This window comes from Chrysochloris asiatica, unplaced genomic scaffold (assembly GCF_000296735.1).
Source record: "Chrysochloris asiatica unplaced genomic scaffold, ChrAsi1.0 scaffold00098, whole genome shotgun sequence".
In the NCBI taxonomy this organism is placed as follows: Eukaryota; Metazoa; Chordata; class Mammalia; order Afrosoricida; family Chrysochloridae; genus Chrysochloris; species Chrysochloris asiatica.
The window spans coordinates 5,251,116-5,278,619 of record NW_006408616.1 but is presented as its reverse complement, the minus strand read 5'-3'; the positions used below and the strand labels follow the sequence as shown (position 1 = coordinate 5,278,619).

At 38.1% G+C, this 27,504-nt stretch overlaps 1 protein-coding gene across 1 annotated transcript in view; it reads left to right on the top strand.

Annotated features, from left to right (window-relative positions):
* The window catches only part of BCAT1 (branched chain amino-acid transaminase 1, cytosolic), a 93,854-nt gene that overhangs the window by 14,569 nt on the left and 51,781 nt on the right, over positions 1-27,504 (top strand). Inside the window, exons 2-4 of the mRNA XM_006866976.1 lie at positions 252-452; positions 9,716-9,826; positions 14,913-15,032. Coding sequence (XP_006867038.1) covers positions 252-452; positions 9,716-9,826; positions 14,913-15,032 — 432 coding nt within the window. The remainder of the gene's footprint in view (positions 1-251; positions 453-9,715; positions 9,827-14,912; positions 15,033-27,504) is intronic.

Here is a 27,504-nt window from a genome sequence, read left to right as displayed (position 1 = left end):
TCTTTCTCCCACGGAGCAGCTGGTAGAGTGCACTATAGAGACTTTAAATAGCAGGCTACATTCTGAACACAGGCGTGATTTGATTGATTCACATGATGTTAAATATTTGAATTAGCTGCCAAACAAATTAAGTGATTTCATTATTTAATAGCCAATGACTTAGATTTTGCCTTTTTACACTCTGTGTCATCCAGCTGGTGGATGTTCAGTTTCTTTTCTTTAATGATCCTGAGTTTCCTTCCCATTAATAGGCTGAAGATCTATTAATCACACCAGCCACCATTTTAAAAGAAAAACCAGACCCAGATAGTCTAGTTTTCGGAACTGTTTTCACGGATCACATGTTGACGGTGGAATGGTCCTCAGAATTTGGATGGGAGAAACCTCATATCAAACCTCTTCAAACACTGTCATTGCATCCTGCCTCATCAGTGTTTCATTATGCTTTAGAGGTAAGTGTGGAGGACTGGAAGTAAGTAAATGGGAATTAGTGATGATGCTACGCTTACTGTATCTCAGTGTGGGTATTAAATAAGTTTTTCACATAGTCTTGAATTTTCTATAATGTCAGTTTAAAAAAATCATTTAGAAAATATAAGAATTTGTTGTTGTTAAGTACCATCAAGTCAGTTCTGACTCATAGCGATCTGGTATATGGTTTGTGTGGAGCAGATGGTGGGGGTTAACTGTCATCCTTGTAATTAGCAGTCCAGTGCTTATCTTACAGCGCCACACCAGGTATCCAATAGCTGGTAGGAAACAGCAATCAAAGGTCAGTATTTTACTAAGTCACACTTGTGGTTTTGGGTCTTTTAATGACTGAGAAGGAGTCATTGAACATAATTTTATGGTTAGATTTTTATGCTAACTGCATGTTTATGACTAGCAATAATGTATAGATGTGCATGTTCAGGGATATATAATTATATGTCTTTTTCAGGTAGGAGTTGAACTAATTGTAAGCATAAAATATTTAAAGAAGAATCCTTTCTTTCATCCTTCTCAGGATACAGAGTTAGGCAGCTGCACAATATACTTCCCATTTCCTCAACACCCATTTGATTTTACCCCTTTTAAATGTGGTGGACATCTTTCTTAGAATATTATGGATGCTGAAAATAGATACTGGCATACCTATTAAGGGATTAAAATATAATAATCATATTTACTCATAATAATAAGTATAAAATAACAACTACTCTTGTTTACTGAATTCCTGTTGTGGTTACTGGACTAGAAGATACCTTAGATGGATCATTTTATTTCATTTTCTTAAGTGAGAAAGCTTATGGTTGAACATCCAAGCCTGAGTCACATTTCTGGGTTCAAATCTTGGTCTTTATAGCTACCTAGCCTTGTGTGGTTCTATAAGCACTGGTCTGCTAACCAGACTCGATGACATTGCACTTAACAACAGCTGGGTGCTCTATATCAGATCCCTGGTGTTGTGGTCGATTGGCATTGGGCTGATAAGTGCAAGGTTGGCAGTTCAAACCTACCAACCACTCCATGGGAGAAAGATGAGGCTGTATGCACCCGTAAAGATTTAGTCTCACAACCCCAAAGAAGCAGTTCTACTCTGTTCTACAAGGTCACTATGAGTTGGAATTAACCTGATGGCAGTGAGTTTTGGTAGGCAGTTCTACAGGCTCTCTGGTGCTACTATGGTTAAGCACTAACTACTAGCCAAACAGTTGGCAGTTTAAACTCACCCATAGGTGCTCAGAAGACAGGACTGGTGATCTGCTTCTAAAAGATCACAGCGTATGAAAGCCCTATGGGGCCCAGTTTACTATGAAACACTTGGATTTACCAGGAGCCAGAATCAACTCAATGGGATCTAATAACCACAAGGAACACTATGACATGGAATATTTGTTTAATTATTTTGTACTTCAGTTTCTTTATCAAATTAGACTATCTTCTACTGTTATTGTAGTAAGTTCTGGGCTTCTAAACACAGGCCAGTGGTTCAAACTCACCAGCCACTCCCCTGGAGAAAGATGAGGCTATCTGCTCCCATAAAGGTTTACAGTCTCAGAAATCCTCTATAGAGCCTTCTAGGATGGCAGTGAGGGATTTTGATACTGTAAGGGTGAAATGAGGTGATTCATTTAGGCCTATAGAGCCATGCTACTTATTGGTGATCAATGTCGTCACCAGTCAGACTATATGCCTGCTTGTATATTCCCTTGGAGTCTTAGTCTTGGAAGGGGGTTTGCCCTGAGGGAACCCGACCACTTGCTTTGATGTTTCCTGGGTGAACAACTTGCTTGTTCTTGTAGTAGTCAGTTGGACTGCCGTTATTATTATTATTATATTATTATTATTATTATTTTGTCAGTCTTTCTTTCAAGAACTATCTTCTGTTCTTCTAATTGCTCCAGGCTGGTCTGCTTGTCCTTTCAAGTGGATATTTTCCACCTTAGAAGATTCTGGATGGGGATCAGGATTCTACCTATGGTCTTATGCAATGCAAAGGTCCGTAGGAAGCTTCCTTCACTGGGCAAGTTGTACGCCCATTTTAGGTATTCCAATCAGTCTGCTGTGCATAGGGTCACTATGAGTCAGTGCTGACTCGATGGCACCTAACAACAACAATCAGTTATAGGCAGAAGACGGACTTATAAGCTTTCTATAGTGATATTTCTGGCTGTTCCTTTCTCTCCCCATCAAGTGTCTGTCTTACAATGGTATGCAAGGGAAACCAACATTCAAAAGACAGCCAAGCATCTTAACATTATTTCCCCCCTTTTACCCATTCCAACCATGTCTCAATCCCTGTATCCCAGAGCCCTGGTGTTGAAGGTGTACATACATCATCATTTACCTCTGTCCCACTTAGCCCATGCAAACCTACCTAACTGTTCTCCCATCCGCCTGGTTCTTGTGTAATGTCCCCCAACTCAGCATCCAAACTATCCTGTGTCTATTCCCTACCATGTGCTTCACCTACCACTCCCTCCCCTCACCCCACCCCCCACATCCTGGTAACCAGCAAAAATAATCCTCCCCCCCCCCCCCCCGCCCCTTTTTGGTATGAGTTCTTTTCTTAGTCTTTTAAAATAGTGGTCCTATGCAGTATTTCTCCTTTTGTGACTGACTAATTTCACTCAACAAAATGTCCTCAAGGTTCATCCATGTTTTGTGGTGGCTTACAGCTTCCTCTCTTTTTATCTTGACTGATGCTTTTGAGCAAATTTCAACTCATGATTTAATTCAATTCATGGTTGAGGACCTCCAGCCTGCTTGTGATTTTCCCTTCTTGACTGTCTGCCCTAACTAACTTTGGAGTTGCTTAGCCACCCCACAATTGGGCTAGTCAAATTGTTGCAATAAATCCATTAACATTATACATACCTCCTAATGGTTCTACTTCTATGGCAAAACCTTGTCTGACAACATAGACCAGTGGATTTTAAATGACCAGTACCACTATCTCCTTAATCACTATTATTATAATGTGTTCTACTTTGTGCTTCAAAAGTAACTTGGATATTCTTTGTCATTTGCTTTTCTATATAATTTCTAGAATCAGCTTATCAAGTCAATCAATCATTTATCATTCAGTTTATCAAAATATAATGAAATACCCTGATGTGATTTTCATTTGGGTTGAACTGAATATATAAACCAATTCAAGAAGAATTGACATCTCTAAAACAGTAAATACTTCAATCCATGAATGTGGGATTGCTTTCTACAGTTAGTTGGGTCTTTAAAGAATCTCAGTAAAGTTTTGTAATTTCCTTAGCCATCTAGCACCATTTTTTTTTAAATGATTTACTCACCTAAGTTTTTTTTAGTTTTTTCTTAAAGGAACCCTGGTGGCACAGTGATTGAGCATTCAATTTCTACTCAAGGGTCAGTGGTTCAAACCCACCAGTCACTCTATGAGAAAAAGTAGTGATAGTCTGCTTTGGTAAAGATTACAACTTTGGGATCCCTAATGGGCAGTTCTATTATCTTATGGTGTGCTGTTGTGGTGCTGTAGGATAAGCACTGGACTACAAGGTTAGTTTGAATCTGCTCCTTGGAAACCCTGTACAGAATCACTCTGAGTTGGAACTGACTTGACAGCTCTTAACAACCACAAATTATGTTATATAAGGTTGCTAAGGGTTGGAATAGACTTAATCCAATGGATTTAAGCATACATATCTTTTCACTGAAAGTTTTCTCCCATTAATCTTCTGTCATTTGTTGTGTTATGGTGATTTGCCTGTCGCTGTGATGCTAGAAGATATGTCATTGGAATTTCAAATAGCTGGGTCACCGTGATGGACAGTTTTCAGTGGAAATTCCAGAATTAGAAAGGCTGAAAAATTAGCCACTGAAAATCTGAATCCTACCAGTGGAATGTTGTCTGACATAGTGCTGGAAATTGAGACCCTAAGGTTGGAAGGCACTAAAAATATGACTGGAAAAAAGTTGCTCCTCAAAGTAGAAGCAACCTTAATGATGTGGATGGAGAAAAGCTTTCACAACTTCCATCTGCCCATGTGTCAAGACTCAAAATGAGAAGAAGTGGCTGTAGGCATACACTAATAATCAGAATATGAAATGTGCAAAATATGAGTCAAGGAAAACTAGAAGTTGACAAAAATTAACTGGAACATTTGAAGATGAATATCTTAGGCATTGTTATTGTTTTTGTTAAGTGCTGTTGGGTCGGTTCCAAATCATAGCCACCCTGTATAGGATTTCCAAGGAGTGGCTCATGAGCTTGAACTGCTGACCTTTGGGCTTGAAGGCCAGTGCTGATTCTACAGCACACCAGGTGTCTATCCTAGGCATTTTAGTGAATTACAATGATCGATCGTGTACTGGCTATTTTGAATAAGACAATCTTATGGTCTACTAGGAAGATCAGTTAATACCATTATTATTCAAATTTACCCACCAACCTCTAAAGTCAATAATGATGAAATTGAAAAATTCTACCAACTTTTTCAGTATGAGATTGATCAAACACAAAATCAAGATGTATTGATCATTGCTGGTGACTGGAATGTAAAGGTTGGAAACAAAGTGGCTGGAAAATATGGCCTTAGTGATAGAAACAATGCTGGAGACCGCATGATAGAATTTTACAAGACCAATGACTTCTTCATTGCAAATACCTTTTAGAAAAAGCATAAAAGATGACTATACACATGGACCTCAACAGATGGAATACACAGAAATCAAATTGACTGAATCTGTGGAAAGAGATGGTGGAAAATCTCCATATGATCAGCCCAAACAAGGTCAGTGGCAGAATGTGGAACATCAACTACTCACATTTAAGTTCAGGCTGAAGCTGGAGAAAATAAAAACAAGTCCATGAGAGCCTAAATATGATGTTGAATATATCCCACCTCAACTTAAAGATCATCTGAAGAGCAGATGTGATGCATTAGACTCTAAAGATTGAAGACCAGAGGACTTGTGGGATGAAATCAAGAACATCATACAGGAAGAAAGCAAAAGGTCATAGAGAAGACAAGAAAGTAGGAAAAGACCACAGAAGATGTCAGAAGAAACTCTAAAACTTGTTCTCCAGCATAGAGATGCTAAAGCAAATGGAAGAAGTGAGGCGGTACAAAAGCTGAACAGAAAATTTCAAAGGTCAGCTTGAAAAGACAAAGTAAAATATTATAACAAAATGTGCAGAGACTTGGAATTAGAAAACCAAAAGGAAAGAACATGCTCAGCACTTCTCAAGCTGAGAGAAATGGATAAAAGTTTCAAGCCTCGATTTATGGTATAGAAGGATTCTCTGGACAAATTATTGGATGATGCAAAAAACATCAAAAGCAGATGGAAGGAATACATAGAGTCACTGTACCAAAAAGAAATGGTAGATTTTCAACCATTTCAAGAGGTAGCACATGATCAAGAGCCAATGATCCTGAAGGGAAAATTCCCAGGTGCATTGAAGGCATTGGCAAAGAACAAGGCACTGGGAATTGATGGAATACAAATTGAAATCTTCCAACAAACTGATGCAGCATTTGAGGCACTAATTCCTCTTTGCTAAGAAAATTGGAAGATAACTACCTGGCCAACTAACTGAAAGAGATCAGTATTTGTGTCCATTCCAAAAAGAGGTGACCCAACAGAATGCAGCCATCATCAGACAATATCATCGATATCCCATGCGAGTAAAGTTTTACTAAAGGTAATATAGAAATGGCTGCAACCATACATTGACAAGTAACTTCCAAAGGTTCAAGCTGGTTTCAGAAGAGGATGTGGAATGAGGGATATCATTGCTGACGTCAGATGGATCTTGGCTGAAAGCAGAGAATATGAGACAGATGTTTATTTGTGTTTTATTGACTACACAAAGGCTTTTGATTGTGTGATCATGACAAACTTTGGACAGCATTGCAAAGTATAAGTATTCCGAAACACATAATTGTGCTAAGGAACCTGTACATAGGCCAAGAGAAAGTTGTTCAAATAGAACCAAGGAACACTGAATAATTTAAAATTAGGGAAGGTGTGCGATAGGGCTGTAGTCTTTCACCATACTTATTCAATCTGTATACTGAACAAATAATCCAAGAAATTGGATTATATGGGGGAAAAAATGTGGCATCAGGACTGGAGGAAGGCTTATTAAGAACCTGTGATATGCAGATGATACAACATTTGCTGAAAACCAAGAGGATTTAAAATACTTATTGATGAAGATCAAAGATCACAGCCTTCGGTCGGGGTTGCACGTCAATGTAAAGAAAACAAATCCTCACCACTGGACCAATAAATAACATACATATAAATGGAGAAATGATTGAAGTTGTCAATGATTTCATTTTGTTTGGTTCAACCATCTACACTCATGAAAGCAGCAGTTAAGAAATCAAACCACGTATTGCATTGGGCAGATTTGCTGCAGAGATCTCTTTAAAGTGTTCAAGAGCAAAGATGTCAGTTTGAGAACTAAGGTACGCCTGGTACAAGCCATGGTTATTTTCAATAACTTAATATGCATTTGAAAGTTGAATAGTGAATAAGGAAGCTTGTAGAAGAACTGATGTGCTTGTTATGGGGTTGGAGGAGAATACTGGAAGTACTATGGGCTATCAAAAAACAAATAGATAACTGTGTTGTAAGAAGTACAGCCAGGGTGCTCCTTGGAAGCCAGGATAGCCAAACTTCATATTTCATACTTCGAACATACTTTTGGAGGGACCAATCACTGGAGAAGGATATCATGTTTTGGTCAAGTGGAAGGCCAGGAGAAAAAGAGGAAGACCCTCAATGAAATTGATAGACACAGTGGCAGCATCAGTAGGCTTAAACATAGCAATGATTGTGAGGCTGATCCAGAACCAGGCCATGTTTTCGTTCTATTGTGCGTATGGTCACTATGGGTTGGCACTGACTTGATGGCACCTAACAACAGTCTACTAGGAGTCCTGGTGTGGTGCTGGGTAAGCACTGGACCGTAAGGTCAGTTTGAACCACAAGGTCAGCAGTTCACCAGCCGCTCCTCAAAAACCCTATACAGGGTCTCTATAAGTCAGAACTGACTTAATGTCACTTAGCAATAACAACAACATCCTCATAAAAATTAGTAGGCATACTGGTCAGATAGAGTCCAGAACTGAATGCATCTCCATGACCCAATTTTCATCCAAATACACAGGTTTGATACTATAGAGTAAGCACTTTCTTATTTAACTGAAGTATTAGTTCTATCATATTTAATAAATTAGTGGTACTTGAGGAGGCTTCAAAAAGTTTATGGAAGAATGGAATAAAAATATAATAGAATTTTCTATGAACTTTTTGAAGTCCCCTCATGTGTGCACTTAAATGCAGCATTTTATTTGTGCTTTGGCATTGTGCTGCATGATTATATCTCTTTTCCTTTTTTTTTTTTCTCATTTAAGGTTATAAATCTCCTAACAGGCCTATTTTTCATTATTATACAGTGCAAATCATTTTTTAATTTACATTATAATTTTTTAATTGACTTATCTTGTGGTTAGAAAACATGTGAAAAGAACATCTACTCAGCAGGTGGTATGTGCAGAGTTCTGTATATATATTAGGTAAACTTCTTGTTCCTTTTGTTCAAATTCTCCATATCTTTATTGATTTTTAGTGTATTTGTTCTGTCAACTCCTAAGAGTGCCTGTGATAAAATTGCTCACTAAAATAATAAGCTTTTCTTTTTTCTTCTATTTACCAGTGTATACTAATTCAAGGAGTCCTGGTGTGGCACTGTGGGCTAATGCACTGGACTGCAAAGTCATTTGAGCTGCATGGTCAGTGGTTCAAGCTCATCATTTGCTCCTTGGAAATCCTATACAGGATCGCTATGGGTCAGAACTGACTCGACGACACCCAACAATAATAACAACAATAATAATTTAAGGAGTCCTGTTGTGAGGCTGTTGTGTAAGCACTGGAGTACTAAGTGCAATGTTGGTGGTTTAAACCCACCAGTCACTCCTCAGAAATCCTGTATAGGGTCCCTACGAGTTGAAACTAACTTGATGATGCTTAACAACAACAACCTAGTTCCAAATCTTTTCACATTCCTTCTTAGTGGAGGATCTAGGTTTATACCCACTTGGTTTGAGGAAGGTGACATGGAGTTATAGCCTTAACCAAGAGAGTGTTAAACTGTCTGGATCATGTGATTTTGGTGACTGTAACAGGTCTGGTCATAACTAGATTATCTACTCAGTTTGAGTTGTGTTTAAGTGTCGTAGAGTCAGTTCAAATGCATAGCAACCCTTTATAGGGATTCTGAAGAGCAGCTGGTTAGCAGTCCAGTGCTTATTCTACAGTGCTACACCAGAACCAGATTAAATGCAAGGGCACATGAGTACATTTGGGAGGGTGTGAAGGGAGAAGTGCAGCAAGGTATTTGGTTTTATTCTTCATTTTGCAGACAGTTAGCCCATGTTGCATGATTTGAGATGTTGTCTTAACAACCTTCATTGATGTGTTATTTAGCAAACTGGCTCCTACTAAGCAAAGAAAAATTGAATTATCGATACAGTCTGGTAATAAGGTTTTCTCTTTCATTCCAGTTATCATAACCATTTCTGCCAACTGGTTATGGGGTGGGGTGGGGTGCCGTGGAGTCGGTTCCAACTCACAGTGACCTTGTATAGGATTTCCGAAGTTGTAAGTCTTGGTAGCAGAAAGCCTCATCTTTCTCCTGTAGAGTGGCTGAAAGTTTTGAACTGCTGACTTTGAGGTTAGCAGCCCTACTCATAACTATTTTGCTACCAGAGCTCCTTGGTTATGAAGTAGATTTAGGGATGTCAAGTTTAGGTCATAAGGCAACCCAAAAATGCTCAGCTACTAGCCAAAATGTTGGTAGTTTGAGCACACTCAGCAGTTCCATGGACTCGAGGGCACATGACAGCAATAATGAAGGCCTGAGCCCCCGGGTAATATAAAGTTAACCCCTTGGCTGCTAACTAGAAGGCTGGAGGTTTGAGTCTACTTGGAGGCACCTTGAATGAAAGACCTGGTGATCTACTTCTGGCAAAGAAAAATCAGAAAAACCAATGGCTATATTGACAATCCTCCGGAGCCATTGAGAATTCTCTGACACGCATGAGTTGGATACTGTTTTGAGGTCAAGTTGAACTAATAACTATGATAAAGCTAATGAGCACTCCTAGAAAAGTCACTCTTTTGAACACAAGTATTATTTTTATTTAAGTTATTCTAAAATTTATTTCTTTTCCATCTTCAGTTATTTGAAGGATTGAAGGCATTTCGGGGAGTAGATAATAAAATTCGACTGTTTCGACCGGATCTCAATATGGATAGAATGTATCGATCTGCTCTGCGGGCAACTTTGCCGGTATGCAAAATTTGGAATTTCTTTCAGTTTTATGTGTGACTGTGAGTGTATAGCAAACAAGTTATTTCTGAATACTTAGGAAAACATTCAATACAAACCAAATGAACATGGGAGTTGTTTTTTGTCTATAATTATTGTTAAGTGCCATGGTTAATTATTGTTAATTATTGGTTGTGACCCATAGCAACCCTGTATAGGGTTTCTGAGGAGAGGCTGGTGGGTTTGAAATGCCATACTTACCATTGGCAGTCCAGTGTTTATCCTACAGTGCCACACCAGACTTCAGAACGCCATATTATTGAGGTAAAAATGCAAGGAGTGAATAACATTTAGCAATTCTATTTTTTAAAATTTTCTCAATGAATGTCTATGGTGGATTAATATATATGTGGAGATTGTTGTTGTTGTTAAGTGCCGTCGAGTCGGTTCCGACCCATAGCGACCCTGTACAGGGTTTCCGAGGGTGTAAATCTTTACGGGAGTAGAAAGCCTCATCTTTCTCCCGCATGTGGAGATACTAGGATTAAAAAAAAGTTTAAAACTAAAATAATTATTTAAAGGCTACGTAGAATTATATGTTGAAAATGTAATGTATGGTATACATCAGAGATATTTTGGGAATATTTTGCCTCATTTGACAGTAGCAAGTGTGTTATTGTTAAGTGCTGGTTACAACTCAAAGTAACACTGTGTAGGGTTTTCAAGGAGCAGCTGGTTGGTTTGAACCACCTGCCTTGCAGTTGGCAGTCTAATGCTGATACCATCCAAAGTTTTCTAAAAAGCAGGTAATACAATGGTTTCTCATGGCCCTTGGATCCTGGCTATGATATTGTTCAGCACATAGCAGAAGTCATTATAAGGTGAATTAGATTTAGACCCTATGGTTTACATTTACGAAGGAGGTTATCTGTTGCCAGTCACTGAGATGTGACTTCATTCATCTTTCAGAACTGAAGAAGCATTTTCCTTCTTTTTTACCTTCTGTATATTTAACCTTTAAAAATCTTGCTAAAGCTCAGCACTGTGAAAACATGAGGACAGCTACAACCAAGCTGTTGTTAAGTACTGTCACACTGGTTCCGACTCATAGCAATCCTGTGAGGGTTTCTAAGGAGTGACTGGTGGGTTTGAACCACTGACTTTGTGGTTAGCTGTCTGATACTTACCAGAACCAAGTAGCTGCCTGTTTTTAGCCAGCCTTTTATTTCTTTACCTATATTTGTAAGCTTGCCTTTTTCCACTTCCTTCCAAGGTTGCAATATAGTAACAAAAGGGGAAGGAAGATAAATTTTTGGACTACATCCTCCTTTTACTCTTTTACTTGTGGTCCACAGATCCCTGCTCAAAACATTTAAATGAGGCCAGACGAAAGGAAGGAGCATATATTTGTCATGAGTTCTGCTACAGTGTAATGGGGTTTCCGGTTTGTCAAACTTCTCAAATAACAACAGCTTTGATAGACCATAAAGCTGTCCTGGACCAAGAATAGGACTAGGAATGGAAGGGATGTAAGAGACTTGAGGAAGATCTAGATATAACGAAGTGTAGAAATGAAAGAGCAAATGATGTCAGGCATAATAAAGTCTCCAACTTTTAAGTCTAGACATTTAGGATGGGGTTAAGGAAGCAAGAGTTCCTATTGACAACAACATGAGTTTAAAAGGTTGGTATAAGATTGATGAGTACTGTGTGCACACTATTTTCCCTTCCTCCTGGTTGTTAAAAATAATGTTGACTTTTCCTCACACTGAGGTCAATCAACACCTCAGAATTCTCTACTCAAAGCATACCATGAACCACTCCCATAGTTCAGAGATAGTATAAAAGATGAAATCGTGAGAATTCATCTTAGAACTGTTAGGTAAAATAGTTACTCACCAAATACTTATTGAATGATTAAAAAATTATTTCCCTCAGTGATTTAATAACCTTAGGTAAGGTCACTTAGATAAAATCTTCACTTCAAAAGAAAAAAAGAGCAGTTGCCTTCAACTATCTAATCTCCAATAGTGACCACAAAAAATATGGAGAGTGTGCTGTGTTTGACCATATTTCCCAATTCACCAGTGGAGGTGAAAAGAGAAGTATATTATAAAGTGAAGATATTGATGAATCCAAAATGCACAAGAACCCTTGGCCATCTGAAATCCAGTTTAGACAGAAAGTTGTTGTATGCCTCTTTGTCGGATAAACAAAAATTTCTCCTGCTACTTCCCTTCATTGGGAGAATTCTGTAGGATTAAACACTGGACTTTGAACACAAAGTCCATGGTTTGAGCTCACCAGCTGCTCCAGAAGAGAAAACTAAGACTTTCTGCTCCTGTAGAAAGATTTACAGCCTCAAAAGTCTTATATGGGATCACTATGACTTGGTACACACTCGATGGCACTTAACAACAACAATAATTTCATTTGATTTTGCCCATTTTCCCATTGAATTATCTGTCTCCTTTTAAAATTGATTTTTCTGGATGTCTTTGTGTACTCTGGTTGGTTACAGGTTATATATAGATAGTGTTTCTTACATCTTTTGAAGAACAGAGTCTTTAAATAGAAGTTTAAAATGAGTCAAATTTTATAAAGATTTCTTTAGGAATTGTGCTATAAGTCTATTATTTAAGAACTTTTCATTCTCATAAACTGAGTCCTGGTGTGGTGCTGTGGGTAATGCACTGGACTGAAAAATTGGTTTGATCTGCAAGGTCGGTGGTTAAAGCTCACCAGCTGCTCATTGGAAACTCTATACAGGATTGCTATGGGTCAGAACCAACTCAACTGCACTTCACAACAACATCTTTATAAAAAGGACTAGGCTTACTGATCAGATGGAGATTATGGTCCTTAGCCACCCTCATGTCTGGAACTGAACCCACTGCCATTGTTCAATTTTCATTCAAATACTATAGAATAAGCACTGGAATGACTGCTTGCAGTTCAAACCCACAAACCATTCCTTGGAAACCCTATACAAGATTGCTGTGAGTTGCAACTGACTCAACAGCATTTAACAACATAAGGGGAACAATAACATTAGGGAAGCACCCACTCTTTAGAATAATCAACTATTTGAGTTTAAAAAGGCAGCATTTACCCATAAACAAAGTTCAGAGGGTTAGGAAAGAAGGAGGAAGGGAAACAGAAACACAGGAAGGAAGTGTCATAAATGATGTCCATTGTGGTGATTGCAATCAATGACTTGAAACAAAATGTGTATGAATCGTTGAGTGGAAAACTGATTTGCTCTGTTAACCTCAGAATTCACATCAAAATGCTTATAAAAATGAAAAAGAAGAAAGTATAAGGATGGGGGAAGGAGACTGTTATAAATTGAGTTGTGTGGGTTGAATTGTTATTGTCCTTAGGTGCCATTGAGTCAGTTCTGACTCATGGTGACCGTGTATTTATTTACCATGGCTATAAATCTTTAAGGAGCAGGCCTCATCTTTTCCTAGTGACTGGTTGGTGGATTTGAACTGCTGACCTGTGGTTCACAATCCAGTGCTTATTTGACAGTACCACCAGTACTCCATGGATTGAATTATGTCCCCTTAAAATATGTATTATGTATTATGAACTATAAAATATGTATTATGAACTATGACTGTTATAATTCCAGTTGGGATTTAGGTTGTTTTGTTATGTTAATCAGTCAGGATTAGTGGAAGGTGTATTTTGAGTCATAAAATAGATATCTTTTTGAGATATAAAATAGATTAACACAAGGGAGCAGAACAGAGATGGGGGGGAAGAGAGACACCATTCCACATGAAGATCACCAAGGAATCAAAGCTGGAGTGACAAGGACCTTTCTCCAGAAGCAAGAGAAAGAGAAGGCAAAGCCTTTCACTTGAACCAGTGCTCTGGATTTGGAATTTGGACTCTTAGCCTCCTAAGCAGTGCAAAAATAAATTCATTTGTTAATTCCTTCTCTTCACAAAAGAAAAGGAAAGAAAGCTTTCCATACCTTAAGTCTGCAAAGATATTTTTATTTTCTTATAAAGGTCTTAATGTTTTGTCACACTTAAGTATTTCTTTCATTCAAATACAATTGATCTTTATGTATAGTAAGAGTAGCAGTCAATTTCTTATCTTTCTCATATGGATAATCTGTTGTCCTAGTGCATTTTTTATAGTTTTAAAATATTTGTAACGGCAACACTTACCAATTCAACATTTTTCATGAGTATAAGTCTGTGATACCAATTACAGTCAACATTCTATATCCTCAGATTCCACATCCACAGATTAAACTAACCATGGATTGGAACGATTAGAGGGTGGGGAAGAAGCAATTAAGTGGTCAAAGTAATCCCTCAAAGGAGGTAAAGTGCTATTTACCAAGCATTTTCATTGTTTAGATATAAGTATCTAGAGGTGATTCAAAGTAAATGGGAGGAAGTTGGTAGATTATATGCAAATACTACAACATATTATATAAGGGACTTTAAGATCTGAGGATTTTGGTATGAGGGCTTGGGGGTGACCTGGAATCAGTCCCCAATGGATAATGAGAGATGAAGGTACATCAATCGTATTATGCAACCATTACCAATATTTCTTGCCAAATTTCCCATCCATCAAACAGGAACTCAATGTTTTCTAAACAATGCCTCACCTTTTTGCTTTCTCTCACCCATGCTGCTAACCACTATTAACCTCTGATCTGTATTCTTTGTTTATTCTAGCTATTTCATATAAATGAGCTCATATAATATTTGTCCTTTTGTGATTGACTTATTTCACTCATCATAATGTTTTCAAGGTTTATCTATGTTACAGCATGTATCAGTACTGTATTTCTTTTATGGATGAGTATTATCTCATTGTTGGTATGTATCACCGTTCATTTATCCAACCTATTGATGGACACATAGGTTGCTTCCACCTTTTGTTTCTTTTGAATAGTGCTGTAATGTACATTGTATACATGTCATGTCTTTATTTGCATTGCTGTGTCCTAGCACATTTTTTTTTTTTTTTTTAGCAAAAATGATATGGTTTTTAAAAAAATCTTCAGATTTCACAAGGATCATTTCTTATTGAACATGGGAGAAAATATCATCATTCATGTTTTCCTTTTTTCCAGGTATTTGACAAAGAAGAGCTTTTAAAATGCATTCAACAACTTGTGAAACTGGATGAGGAATGGGTCCCGTATTCAACATCTGCGAGCCTGTATATTCGTCCTACATTTATTGGGACTGAGGTGCAAATTGACTACTTACTCTGGGGTACTTCGGTGGGCATGTCATCATTGTTTATTTATGTGTGAAACTTCAGGCTTGTAGATTAAAGCGGCCCCAAATAACTTCATTAATGACTCCTTCTTGCTGATAATCAAATTTAGGATTCAATAAAATGGTCTCTGTCACAAATACTCAGTTCTTCCATTATAGTGGAAAAGTAGTCATAGACTGTATAAATGATTAGCTGAATGAGTAAGGCTGTTTGCCTTCCCCTGATCAAGACTAATTATTACTTCATAAGTTACTAGTGGGATACAACTCAAATGTATCTCCTTTCCAGAAAGCACTTTTCCATGGTAGAAGTAAACAAGGTTCTAAAAAGTAGGGGATGAAGAGCTGGTACTTTTACTTTTATTTTCCTGAAATGTTAGGATTACTTGTTGAGTGGGAGTGAAGAGAGGATAGTGGTAGAAACTGCTGAAGATAAAGTTCAAAATGGGAGTTAGGGAAGGAACTGAAAGAGTTGGGGTGGGAGGTTTTAAAAAGATGGTCTGGAAATCTTCTGGTAAGTAACAGTCTAGTGATTGGGCACTCTTGTGAAAGAAGGGTGGGACTTGGAAGTGCCTGGAGAGGCTAAGGCTATTTGAGTATATTGCATGAAGACCCTTTCGCTGTCTCATTTCTCTTATAGGCAGTGTGGTCTTATGAAGAGTGGGTGATATTGAGGGTTAACTGATGAGTAGATATTGAGTGTGGGTAGCTGATGTAAGGAAGGTAGATATGAAGATCTGGAGAAACAGGGAGATTGAGACAGAGCTCTTTTGCAGTATTTTAGTCATTCTGTTCTCTACTATGTTATTATAGGATTACTAGGTTCTCTGTAAGCTTATATGAAAGCAGGGACATAGAGTCACATGAATAAATATCTCCTTGTGCAGTGTTGTAGGATCAGTGCTTGACATTGAACCACAAGGTCAGTGGTTCAAATCACCTGCTCCTTGGAAAACCTATGTAGTAGGGTCACTATGAGTGGGAACCAACACTTAAGAACAATAACAACTGGTCCTTTGGAATCCTAGTGTGGTGCCCAAGGATAAGCACTGGACTGCAAGGTCAATTTGAACTGCATGGTCAATAACTCAAACCCACAAGCCACTCCTCAGAAACCCTATACAGGGTTGTTACGAGTTAGAACCTCGATGGCACTTAACAACAGCAACAACAAGCAGTCCCTTTGATGTCTTTTGAGAGACTATAAAATATTTGTTGTTGTTGTTGTTAAGTGCCGTAGAGTCAGTTCCGACCCATGAATTTCTTGAATCATAGTTTCCTTAACGAGTTTTAAAGACTTAGGACAGTTTAAAAAGTAGTCTATATTTTTCTATGTTTCTGACATTTTAATATATATGTTTTAGCATGAGACTGGGCAGCATTTCACTCTGTTGTGCATTGGGTCACTGTGTGTCAGAACCAACTTGATGGCACCAAATAACAACACTGTAGGATAAGCACTGGACTGCCAACCACAAAGCTGGTGGTTTGACCCACCAGGTGCTCCTAGGAAACCCTATACAGGATCTCTATGAATAAGAACCAACTCTATGGTACTTAACAACAACATAAGGAAGACTAATTATGACTATTCTTCAACTGTATACAATACTACTAAAGTTAGTGATCATGAAGTTGAAGAATTCTACCAGCTTCTTCCTGGAGTCCTAGTGTGGGGCTGTGGGATAAAACACTGGACCAAAAGATCAGTTTGAACCATGAGATTGGTGGTTCAAACTCACCAGTCATTCCTTAGAAACCCTATACAGAGTCAGTATAAGCCAGAACCTACTTGATGGGACTTAACAACAATAAGAGCAACCAACTTCTTTAGTCTGAAATTGACCAAACAAGATGTATTGATAATTACAGGTGATGTGAAAATGAAAAGTTTGAAACAAAAGAGGACAGATCAGTAGTTGGACAAAATATGGCCTTAATGATAGAAATGATGCTAGAGATCACATGAACGAATTTTGTAAAACCAATGACTTATTCATTTCACATACTTTTTTAAACAGCATAAATGGCAACTATGCACATGAACTTCATGAGCTGCAGTATACAGGAATCAAATTGATTTAATTGGTGGGAAGAGATGATGGAGAAGCTCAGTATTTTCAGTCAAACAAGTCCAGGGGCAGACTGTGGAAGAAATCATTAATTGCTAACATGCAAATTCAGGGTGAAGCTGGAAAAAATTAAAATAAGTCCATGAGAGCTAAGATATGATCTTGACGATATCGCACCTGAATATATAGACAATCTCAAGAACAAATTTGATATATTAGAGACTAATGACTGAAGACCATAAGAATTGTAGGATGACATTATGAATAGCACGCAGGAAGAAAGCAGAAGACCAAAATGAATGTCAGAAAAGACTCTGAAACTTGCACTTGAGTCTAGAGAAGCTAAAGCGACTAAAAGAAATGATGAAGTAAAAGAACTGAACAGACAATGTCAAAAGACAAGAAAACAAAGTAAAGCGTTACAGAGGAATGTGCAAAGACTTGGCGTTAGAAAATCAAAAAGGAAGAACATGTTTAGTGTTTCTCAAGCTGAAAGAACTGAAGAAAAAAACTTCATTAACTTATAATAGTGAAGGGATGAAATATTGAATGATGCAGAAAGCATAAAAAAAAATGGAAGAAATATGTATGCAAAGTCATGCTACCAAAAAGAACTGGTTGATGCTCAACCATTTCAAGAGGTAGCATATGATCAAGAACCTGGTGTGTGTGGTGCTCTGGTAGCATAGTGGTTACGAATCGGACTGCGAACCTTAAGGTCAGCGGTTCGAAACTACCAGCCGCTCCGCGGGAGAAAGATGAGGCTTTCTACTCCTGTAAAGATTTACACCCTCGGAAACCCTGTACAGGGTCGCTATGGGTCGGAACCGACTCGACGGCACTTAACAACAACAACAACAACAACTTCAAGATTGGCGGTTCAAGTTCACCACTTGCTCCTAGAAAACCCTTTACTGCATCGCTATTAGAACCATCTCAACGGCATTTATTAACAACAACAACTGAAGGAAGAAATCCAAGTTGCACTTAAGACGTTGGCAAAAAATAAGTTTCTAGGAATTGATGGAATACAAACTGAAATCTTTCAACACACTGATGTAGCTCTGGATGCACTTGTCTATGCCAAGAAATTTGGAAGAAAGCCAGCCAATTGGAAGAGATCCGTATTTGTGACCATTTCAAAGAGAGGTGATCCAACAGAAAGTAGGAATCATAGATCACTGTCATTAATGACACATGCAAGCAAAATTTTGTTGAAGATAATTCAGAAACAGTTGCAGCAGTGCGTAATCAGGGACTTGGCAGAAACTCAACCTATTTCAGAAGAGTTCCTGAAACTAGGATATCATTGCTGATGTCAGATGGATCTTGGCTGAAAGCAAAGGATGCTGGAAAGATGCTTACTTGTACTTTATTGACTTTGCTAAACCATTTGACTGTGTAGATTTTAACAAACTATGGAGTCCTGGTATGGCACTGTGAGTTAACGTGTCAGATTGCAGTCATTTGAACTGCAAGGTTGGTGGTTCAAGCTCTCCAGTTGCTTCTTGGAAACCCTATACAAGTTTGCTATTGGTTGGAATCGACTTGCCGGCACTTAACAACAACAGCAACATGGATAACATTGCTTAGAATGAATATTTTAGAGCACTAAATTGTACTCATGGGGAACCTGTACACAGACCAAGAGGCAGTTGTTTTAACAGAATGAGGGCATACTGAATGGTATAATATCAGGGAATTTGTGTGTCATGCTTGTATCCTTTCACTATACTTATTCAATCTGTATGCTGAACAAATAATCAAATGAAGTGGAACATGGCATCAAATTAGAGGAAGATTCATTAACAACCTGCAATATTCAGATGATACAACCTTGTTTGCTGGAAGCAAGGAAGACTTACAGAGATAACAGCCTTCAGTATGGATTGCATCTCAATGTAAAGAATTAAAAAATCCAAATTGTCCAAGACTTCATTGCTTGGACCCACAATCAACACTAATGGAGGCAGTAGTCAAGAAATCAAACATTAGTCAAATCTGTTGCACAAGACCTCACATTGAGGACTAATGTGCACCTGACCCACGTCATAGAATTTTCAGTTGCCTCATATGCATATGAAAGTTGGACATTGAATAAGGAAGGCCATAGAAGGATCAATGCATTTGAATTGCGGTGTTGGGGAAGAATATCAAGGGCTGCCACGAAAACAAACAAATCTGTCTTGGAAGAAGTACAACCAGAATGTTTCTCAGATACCAGGATGATGAGACTTAAGCTCTCATACTTCATTTATGTTGTCAGGAGTGACCTTATGCTTGATAAAGTGGAAGGCCAGCAGAAAAGAGGAAGACACCCAATGAGATGATTTGATACAGTAGTAGTAACAACAATGATTGTGAAGACTGCAGCGCAGGGCAATGATTTGTTCATTCCAGTCATTATCATGAATTGCCCTTTCATGGTGACTGCATTTATGCATGAAATACTGGTTTCCAGTTCTTTCTGATTCTTTCATCTTTTTTGCCTGCCCTTTTAGTGTTGCTTGGTTTTATGATGGCTTGTCACTGCCTTCCCAGAATAGTTGCAGAATTATGTCTGGAGTGGTGCTATGCGTTAACATGCTGGTCTGCAAAGCTGGTTTGAACCACAAAGTCAGCAGTTCAAACTCACCAGCTGCTCCTTGGAAACCCTATATAGGGTTGCTATGGGTTGGAACCAATTCAATGATACTTAACAACAATAACAAATGTCTGTATCAGTTGTATTCTTTTTTTGGTTTGGTCTCCTGCTGCCGGCTTACATGCACGTTTTTCAGATACTTTTCATGTTTAGATGATCTCATTAGCTGGATCCTGGTATGGCACTGTAGGATGAGCACTGACTGCTAGCCACAAGATCTGAGGTTCAAACCACCAGCCAGCCGCTCCTTGGCAACCCTACATAGGGTCACTGTGAGTTGGAACAGACTCGATGGCACTTAAGAACATTAATAACATTTCTAAGAGGTGTGTTGATTTCTCTGAATGAGCAAGTACCAGGGGGATTCAACAAATTCTTGGAAAAATGGAATTAAAAGATAATGGAGTGTTTCCATGAACTTTTTGAAACCCCTTTGCACATGTTGGGATAGCTTAATAAGTGATATAACCACCATTTCATCACATGTGCCCAGTTTCTAGTCCCTAGTATGTACTTACTTTACACATAGATTGTACATGCAAAAAGCCACATCCAAGTAATCTGAGTCATTGGAGGCAGAATATGGGCTTCTGCATTTAAACATTCTCTACAGAGCTATCTTAACTACTTTGATCACTATTACAAGCCTTGCTTAATTAAATTAAAGGAATGAAATATACATCTAGCAATCTATAATAGCTTACTTCTAGGATTGGGAGCTGGCACCAATGTGGAAATATTTGTCTTTGAAAGCTGAAATTCATCCTAAGGATAGGGTGTTGTATGTAATTTCCCAGGCCATGATATGATTGTTGTTGTGGTTATCATGTGCTGTGGAGTCGGTTCCAACTGATAGCGACCCTGCATAGGGTTTCCGAGGCTGTAAATCTTTACAGGAGCAGAAAGCCTCATCTTTCTCTCATGGAACAGCTGGTAGTTTCGAACTGCTGACCTTGCATTTCACAGCCTGATTTGTAACCACTACGTTACCATAGCTCCTTTTAGTCTAGTATTAATTATTGCTTCTCACATTTTGAAAGATTTCGTAGTTGCCATATAATTAGTGGGTGATTGCCACAAACACTTGAATTTTTCTAAATCTGCAAAGGTGCACTGTTTCTCTGTGGGTTATATGCTTTATAATTAATTGACCCTTTGTTTTTTATTATTTTCATTGATACATACATATTGTACCACTGTTTTTATGCAGTTCCTCGTATGACTTCCAGTCTTCTTTGATTAGTAATTGAAGACCTCTTTAAAATTCATTACTAAAGTAATAGTAGATTTAGAGTTATAATAAACAGAAGACATTTATTATATTGTTTGTTGTTTTTTTGTTAAGTGTGTCATGTTGGTCCTTCTTCATAGGGTCCCTGCATAGGGTTTCCAAGGAGTGGCTGGTGGATTTGAAACACTGACCTTGTGGTTAGCAGTTCATTGCTTATCCTATTGTGTCTACAACAGGACTCCAATTTTTAGATATGCTTAATTAGTTATTAATATATAACTAGTTGGCAGTTTTTTGTTTGTTTTTTTTAGTGAGTATGAATTGTCAGTAAAAATCCCAAATACCAGTGGGTGTAAATTTGGGAGAAATTTTTCTGTATAGTTTATATTATTAAACAAAATGCTAAACATTAATATTTAAGACTCATGTAAAAAGTTAAACTTAGAAGATAAAATTACTTGCATTACTAAAAGATTATGCTAAAAAGGGATTTTATAATTGTTTAAATCAATATCTTCATAAGTATTTTGTCATAAGTTGTTGTTTGTTGTTGTTAAGTGCTGACTTATTGTGCCCCTATATAAGATTTCTGAGAAGTGTTTGATAAGTTTGAACCACCAACCTTGTAGGTCAAACCAATCTTTCAGTGCAATGTTTACTCTATAGTGCCATACCAGATTATGAAACCTTATGTAGACACTAACATCTGAAATGCTTCAAGCCATTGCTTATTTTATATATCAGAAATGAAGATGAAAGCTGAAATTATAATAGTCAAATAAAGTATATTTTGATGAACCATTAATAAATTTTTATTTTACCAGGTTGTTGTTGTGAAGTGCAGTCTTGTTGTTGTTGTTGTCAGGTGCCATTGAGTTGGAACCGTCTCATAGCGACCCCATGCACAGCAGAATGAAACAATGTCTGATCCTGGGCCAACCTCACTGCTGCTGCCACACTTGACGCCATCAATGATGCCACCTGGCCAATCCATCTCGTTAGGGGTCTTCTTCTTTTTCTCTGACCCTCCACCTTACCCAGCATGACATCCTTCTCCAGCAACTGTTTCCTCCAGACAATATGTCCAAAAAGTGCAGTCTAGTGGGTTCCAACTCATAACTATCTTTTAAAAGGTTTCTAAGGAGTGGCTGTTGCATTTGAACAACTGACCTTTTGGCTAGTTGTACAGTGCTTAACCTACAGAGCTACATGAAGACTCCATTTTACTAGATGGTTGTGGTGGTGATGGTGGTATGCCATGGAGTCAATTCTGACTCATAAGTAGAGTTTCCAAGGCTGTAAACCTTTACAGGAGCAGAAAGCCTCATCCTTTACCCGAGGAGCACCTGGTAGACTAGAACTGCTAACCTTACTGTTAGCAGCTCTGTGCTAGCTACCAGGGCTAACTAAGAAGCTATAATTGTTCATGACTGTGAGGTTTAGTACTGGGTTCCTAACAATTCCACAAACCATCAAAAAACGAGGCTTTACTGATTTAAGTAATTTCGTTGATCCTATGTCACCCTTTTTATTAACTCCTATTGGGTACAGCTATATCACTTTACACCAATACATAGACACAGGCCTTTATTCCTCAGTAATTCAGTTCTTAGGTGCCTTGGCCACAGTCAGTAGAAGAAGGCACAATCATAAACTCTGTGATTTCCTTTCCTGATCACTGCTCCTGCCCTTCTAGTTTTTCAGCTTATGTCAGTATAGCTTCATCCCATTCAATTTTGTTCATTTGTGTGTTTTTTGTTTTATTATTGACTATTTTATTGTGGTAAGGATATAACAAAACATTTGCCATTTAAATGTCTTTTGCATGTGTAATTCATTAACACTAATTATGTTCATCCTGTTATGCAACTATCACCACTTTCTGTTTCCAAAATTTCCCTTCACCATAACAGAAGCTCAGTGACCCCCTAAGTATTAATTCATGGCCCCCTTTTCCCTCCCTTCCTCCCCTGGTATCTACTCCTCATTTACCTATTTGAGATAATTTATCTAAATGGGATCAGATAATGTATGTCATTTTGTGAGTGACTTACTTTCCTCTGTATAATGTTTTTGGGATCAATTCTTGTTGTAGCATGTATCAGGACTTTGTGTCTTTATCTACTCATTTTTGATGGACATTTAGATTGTTTCCACTTTTTGATTATTATGAACATTATGACCAATGAACACTGGTATAAGTAACTGCATTGTGTTCCTGCTTTCAATTTTGGGGGATCTATACCTAGAAATAGGATTTCAGGTAACTCTATATTTAACTTTTTGAGGAACTGCTAAACTGGTTTTCACAATGACTGTACAATTTGTATTTCCTCTAGCAATGCATGAATCCTCTAGTTTCTCCACCACTGGATAGTATCTCATCCCCTTCAACTCCCCAATTAAAGACGTCTTAAGGAGTTCTGGTGGTGCTGTAGGATAAGCACTTGACTGGTAACTACAAGGTTGTTGTTATTAAGTGTCATCAAGTCAGTTCTGACCCAGAGTGACCCTGAACAGGGTTTATGGGAGCAGAAAGCCTCATCTTTCTCCCGCGGAACAGCTGGTAGTTTTGAACTGCTGACCTTGTGGTTCGCAGCCTGATTCATAACCACTATGCTACCAGAGCTTCTTTATGGAATATTAAACCCTAATCAGTTTTGTTCATCAGAAGGCTTTATCAGCCAAGTAAAAAAACAACCTACAAGTTAGGGGAAAAGTTTTGGGAGTCATATAGCTGAAAGCAGAGAATACCAGAAAGACGTTTAACTGTGCTTTATTGACTAAACAAAGGCTTCTGACTGTGGATCATGACAAGCTATGGGCAACATTGCAGAGAATAAGTGTTCCAGAATACTTTTTAATTGTGCTCATGAGAAACCTGTACATTGATCAGGAAGCAGTTGCTTAAACAGAACAAAAGGACATTGAATGATTTAAAATCAGGAAATGTCTGTACCAGCATTATATTCTTTCACCATACTTATTCAGTCTGTACACTGAGCATATAATCCAAGAAACTGTATTATAGGAAGAAGAGTGTGGCATCAGGATTGGAGTAAGATTCATTAACAACGTCTGATACGCAGATGATACAATCTTGTTTTCTAAAAGTGAAGAGGATTTAAAATAATTACTGATGAAGATCAAAGATCATAGCCTTCAATATGGGTTGCAATTAAATGTAACATAAACAAAAATCCTTACAAATGGACCAATAAATAACATGATAAATGGAGAAAAGATTGAAGTTGTCAAAAACTTTATTTTTCTTGGATCAATTATTAACACTCATTGAAGCAGCAGTCAAGAAATCAAGTGATGTATTTAATGCATTAGGCAAATCTGATGTACAAGACCTCTTGAAGTGTTCAAGAGCAAAGATGTCAATTTGAGGAGTAAAGTGCACCTGATCCAAGCCATGGTATTTTTCATAGCCTCATATGCATATGCAAGTTGGGTAATGAATAAGGAAGACCATAGAAGCATTGATGCATTTGAATTATGGGACTGGAGAGGGATATTAAAGGTACTATGAACTGGCAGAAGAACAAACACATCTGTGTTGGAAGAAGTGCAACCAGAATGCTCCTTGGATGCCAAGATGGCCAGACTTGTCTTTCATACTTTGGACTCATCAGAATCGGCCATTCCCTGGAGAAGTACATCATACTTGGTTAAGTGGAGGGACAGTGAAAAAGAGGGAGACCCCTAAAGAGATGGATTGGCACAGTGGCAGCAACAATGGGCTCAAGCGTAGTAGCAGCTATTGTGAGTATAATGCAGGGCCAGGCCACGTTTCGTTTTGTTGTACAACGGGTTGCTATTGCTATTGGAACTTACTTGATGACACCTAACAACAAAAAGAAAACTATACAGGGCCACAATAAGTCCAAGGACACCTAACAACAATTGTTGTTGTTGTTAAGTGCCGTTGAGTCGATTCGGACCCATAGCGACCCTATATAGGGTTTCCAAGGAGCAACTGGTGAGCTTGAACCACCAACTTTGCAGTTCAAACGACTTTGCAGTCTGATGCATTAGCTCACAGCGCCACATCAGGACTCCGTTAACAACACTTACAGGTTTGCTGTTGGAGTGTGAAGTGGTATCTTATTGTGATTTGATTTGCATTTCCCTATTGAGTTCGGGTAAGTACTGGACTGCTAATCTCAAGGGTGGCAGTTTAAACCGATCATCCAGTCCTCAAAAAACTTGTACAAGGTCGGTATTAGTTGGTACTGACTCGATGGCACTTAACAAATGTCATTGAGAATGTTTTCATGTGTTTATTGATCATGTGTGTATCTTTGGAGAAATGTGTTCTCAAATCCTTTACACATTTTTTTTTTGTTTGTTTGGGTTGTTTGTCTTTTTGTTTAGTTGTAGCAGTTCTTAGTAGGTTCTGGACATGCCAGTTATATGATTCTTAAACTTTTTCCCCAACTTGTAGGTCTTCTCTTTACATTGCTGATGAAACCTTTTGATGAACAAAGGTTCAAATTGTGATGATGTCTATCCTACTTCATCTGAGAAGTGGCATTATGGGACAATACTAAAATACATTGGGATTAAGAATAGCATCATTGGAAAGATCCGGATGCTGGGTAGGATCTTCCTACCCTTACGAGCTGTTGGGAGTCAATGCATCCAACCCCTCTGAAAAGTCCTAGGCTGTCCACAAATCAGTAAGCAGATTTGAATTCGCAGCTGTACTCAGGTCAATGAATGATATTGGCTGATATAGAATTTGATTAATTCTTCAGATTCAATTAACTCATACTTCAATATTTGTATTGTCTGTCCCCAAACTTCTGGAGTTGAGCTCTCCACTACAGGAGTAGTCCTGCTTTTGCTTAAAGTCTACCTCAGGTTCACAGAATGCAATATGGACAACAAAGGACTACATTGTAAACATCTCACAGAAGCAGTTTTCCCCCACTAGAAGTAGCTCTGGTACCATAGTGGTTATGAGTCAGGCTGCTAACTTCACGGTCAGCAGTTGGAACCTACCAGTTGTTCAGTGGGAAAAAGATGAGGCTTTCTGCTCCCGTAAAAATTTACAGCTTTGGATACAATATTCAGCATCCCTATGAATCAGAACCGACTCCACGGCACACCACATCACCACCACAGAACCCCTTCAGTAAGAAATCCTTCATTAGAAATCCTTTAGGTACAATTCCACTACAATGGCTGAAGAGCAGACTTGTCAGCTCCAAATGATCCACTTGTTTCGCAGCCACTTCACATGAAGCTTAAAGACATACACATTTCATAGGCATGTCTTAGTTTTCATTTTATTACTTTATAAAATCTTTATATTATGCATGTATTTTTACTTATATGCATAGCAATTCTCATGAAAAGGATCTCATTCATTTAATGTGTTTTTTGCAGTCCTCTTTGATTTAAATGTATAAGCTGTACTTTTTATTAACAATATTAAAATCTCATTTCCAGAGCCACTATTTGCATATTTTAGATGAATAGTTTTTTCTTACCATCTTTAAACCTTGAACCTCTTTTAGAGCTCCAGCTTATTTGTATTGATTTTTTTTCAATCAGGGATGACTAAGCCAAATATCTGTGTCTCAAACCCATCAGCCACTCCACAGGAGAAAGATGTGGCAGTCTGCTTCCATAAAGATTTACAGCCTTGCAAATGGGTAGAGAAGTTCTCTCTTCTGTAGTATTTTTGGTGGTGGTGGTGGTGGTGAGCCAGAGTCTGTTTCAACACACAGTGATTCTGTGTAGGGTTTTGGGGGCTGTAAATCTTTAAGAGAGCCAAAAACCTCATGATTTTCCTGCGAATTGATTGGTAAATTTGAACTGCTGACCTTCAGTTAGCAGCACAGCTCATAGCCACATACCCAGAGCTCCTTTGAGTGTTGTTATGAGTTAGAATTGTCTCATAGGCAGTGGAATTTGGTTTTGATTTGCATAATTCCATTCTATACTCTCATTGCCCTTACCTCGACTAGTAATCGTTCTCCTATATTGATGGATATGCTTCTGTAAAATGTTTTTAAATACAGCTTCCCAACTCTGTTCCTGTAGCACAAAGCACATGCAGACAACGCATAAAGCAATGAACATGTGCCACTAAGACATTCTTTAAGAAATAGGCAGCAGGCTGAATTTTGCCAACCTCCCAAGTATTTTCCCATCAGACTTCTTGATCACTTGCTTAGTAATTCATGGTAAGATTGACATTTAAGATTATGTTGGGAAAAATCAAATCCCCACATCTCTGACAACAAATGAATTGATCAATCCAAATTAATTTATTATCAAGTCTGTCCCCTGTCTTTTACTTCTTGCTCACTTTTTTTTTCTTGTGACGTTTCTGGCTATTCCTTTCTCCCCACCTCAAGTGTCTATTTCACAATGGTAGGCAAGGGAAACCAAGATTCAAAAGACAGCCAAGCATCTTAATATTATTCCCCTCTTTTAGCATTCAAACCATGCCTCAATCCCTGTATCCCAAAGCC